The 487-nt window shown below is 69.0% G+C and overlaps 1 protein-coding gene across 1 annotated transcript in view; it reads left to right on the top strand.

The window, feature by feature from the left end:
- Nucleotides 1-59: 59 nt before the first annotated feature.
- The window catches only part of LOC103899559, a 3,576-nt gene continuing 3,148 nt past the window's right edge, over nucleotides 60-487 (top strand). Inside the window, exons 1-3 of the mRNA XM_009280056.2 lie at nucleotides 60-184; nucleotides 271-291; nucleotides 376-469. Of these exons, the coding sequence (XP_009278331.2) occupies nucleotides 60-184; nucleotides 271-291; nucleotides 376-469 (240 nt within the window). The remainder of the gene's footprint in view (nucleotides 185-270; nucleotides 292-375; nucleotides 470-487) is intronic.

Here is a 487-nt window from a genome sequence, read left to right as displayed (position 1 = left end):
GGGGGCGCCCTGACCCTCCCGGTGCCCCCAGAGCCTTTGTGGTGGAGCAGCAGCCCAGCATGCCCAACACCTGCAAGCGCCCGCTGGTGCTGCGCACGGCCAGCAAGTTCTCGGTCCGCGCCCGCCTGCTCGTCTGCCTCCACGACCGCAACCACCGCATGGAGGCCAAGATCCACATCGACAGGTCGGGACCCCCGGGGTGGGCCCCCCTTCCTGGCCATGGGGGTCCTGGGGCCCTGCTCCCTGCGACGCCCTGTTTGTCTCTTGCAGGGACCCCCCCAAGATAAAAGGGTGAGAGCCGCCGGCCACAGTTGGCAGGGCTGTTCCCCCCTGGGGGTCCTGGCCCCCCACCCGCGGCCTCTCTCTGCCCTGCAGGTTTCGCAAGTTCAACATCCTGACGTCGAACAGCAAAACCCTCCTGGCAGGGGACAGTCCCCAGGACGGGCTGGTCTGCGACTTCCAGTACCTCGTAGGGGCCCCTGCCCGG

This window comes from Aptenodytes forsteri, unplaced genomic scaffold (assembly GCF_000699145.1).
Source record: "Aptenodytes forsteri isolate BGI_AS27 unplaced genomic scaffold, ASM69914v1 Scaffold547, whole genome shotgun sequence".
NCBI lineage: Eukaryota > Metazoa > Chordata > Aves > Sphenisciformes > Spheniscidae > Aptenodytes > Aptenodytes forsteri.
The sequence above is the reverse complement of the archived record's forward strand: the minus strand, read 5'-3'. Positions and strand labels throughout refer to the sequence as shown.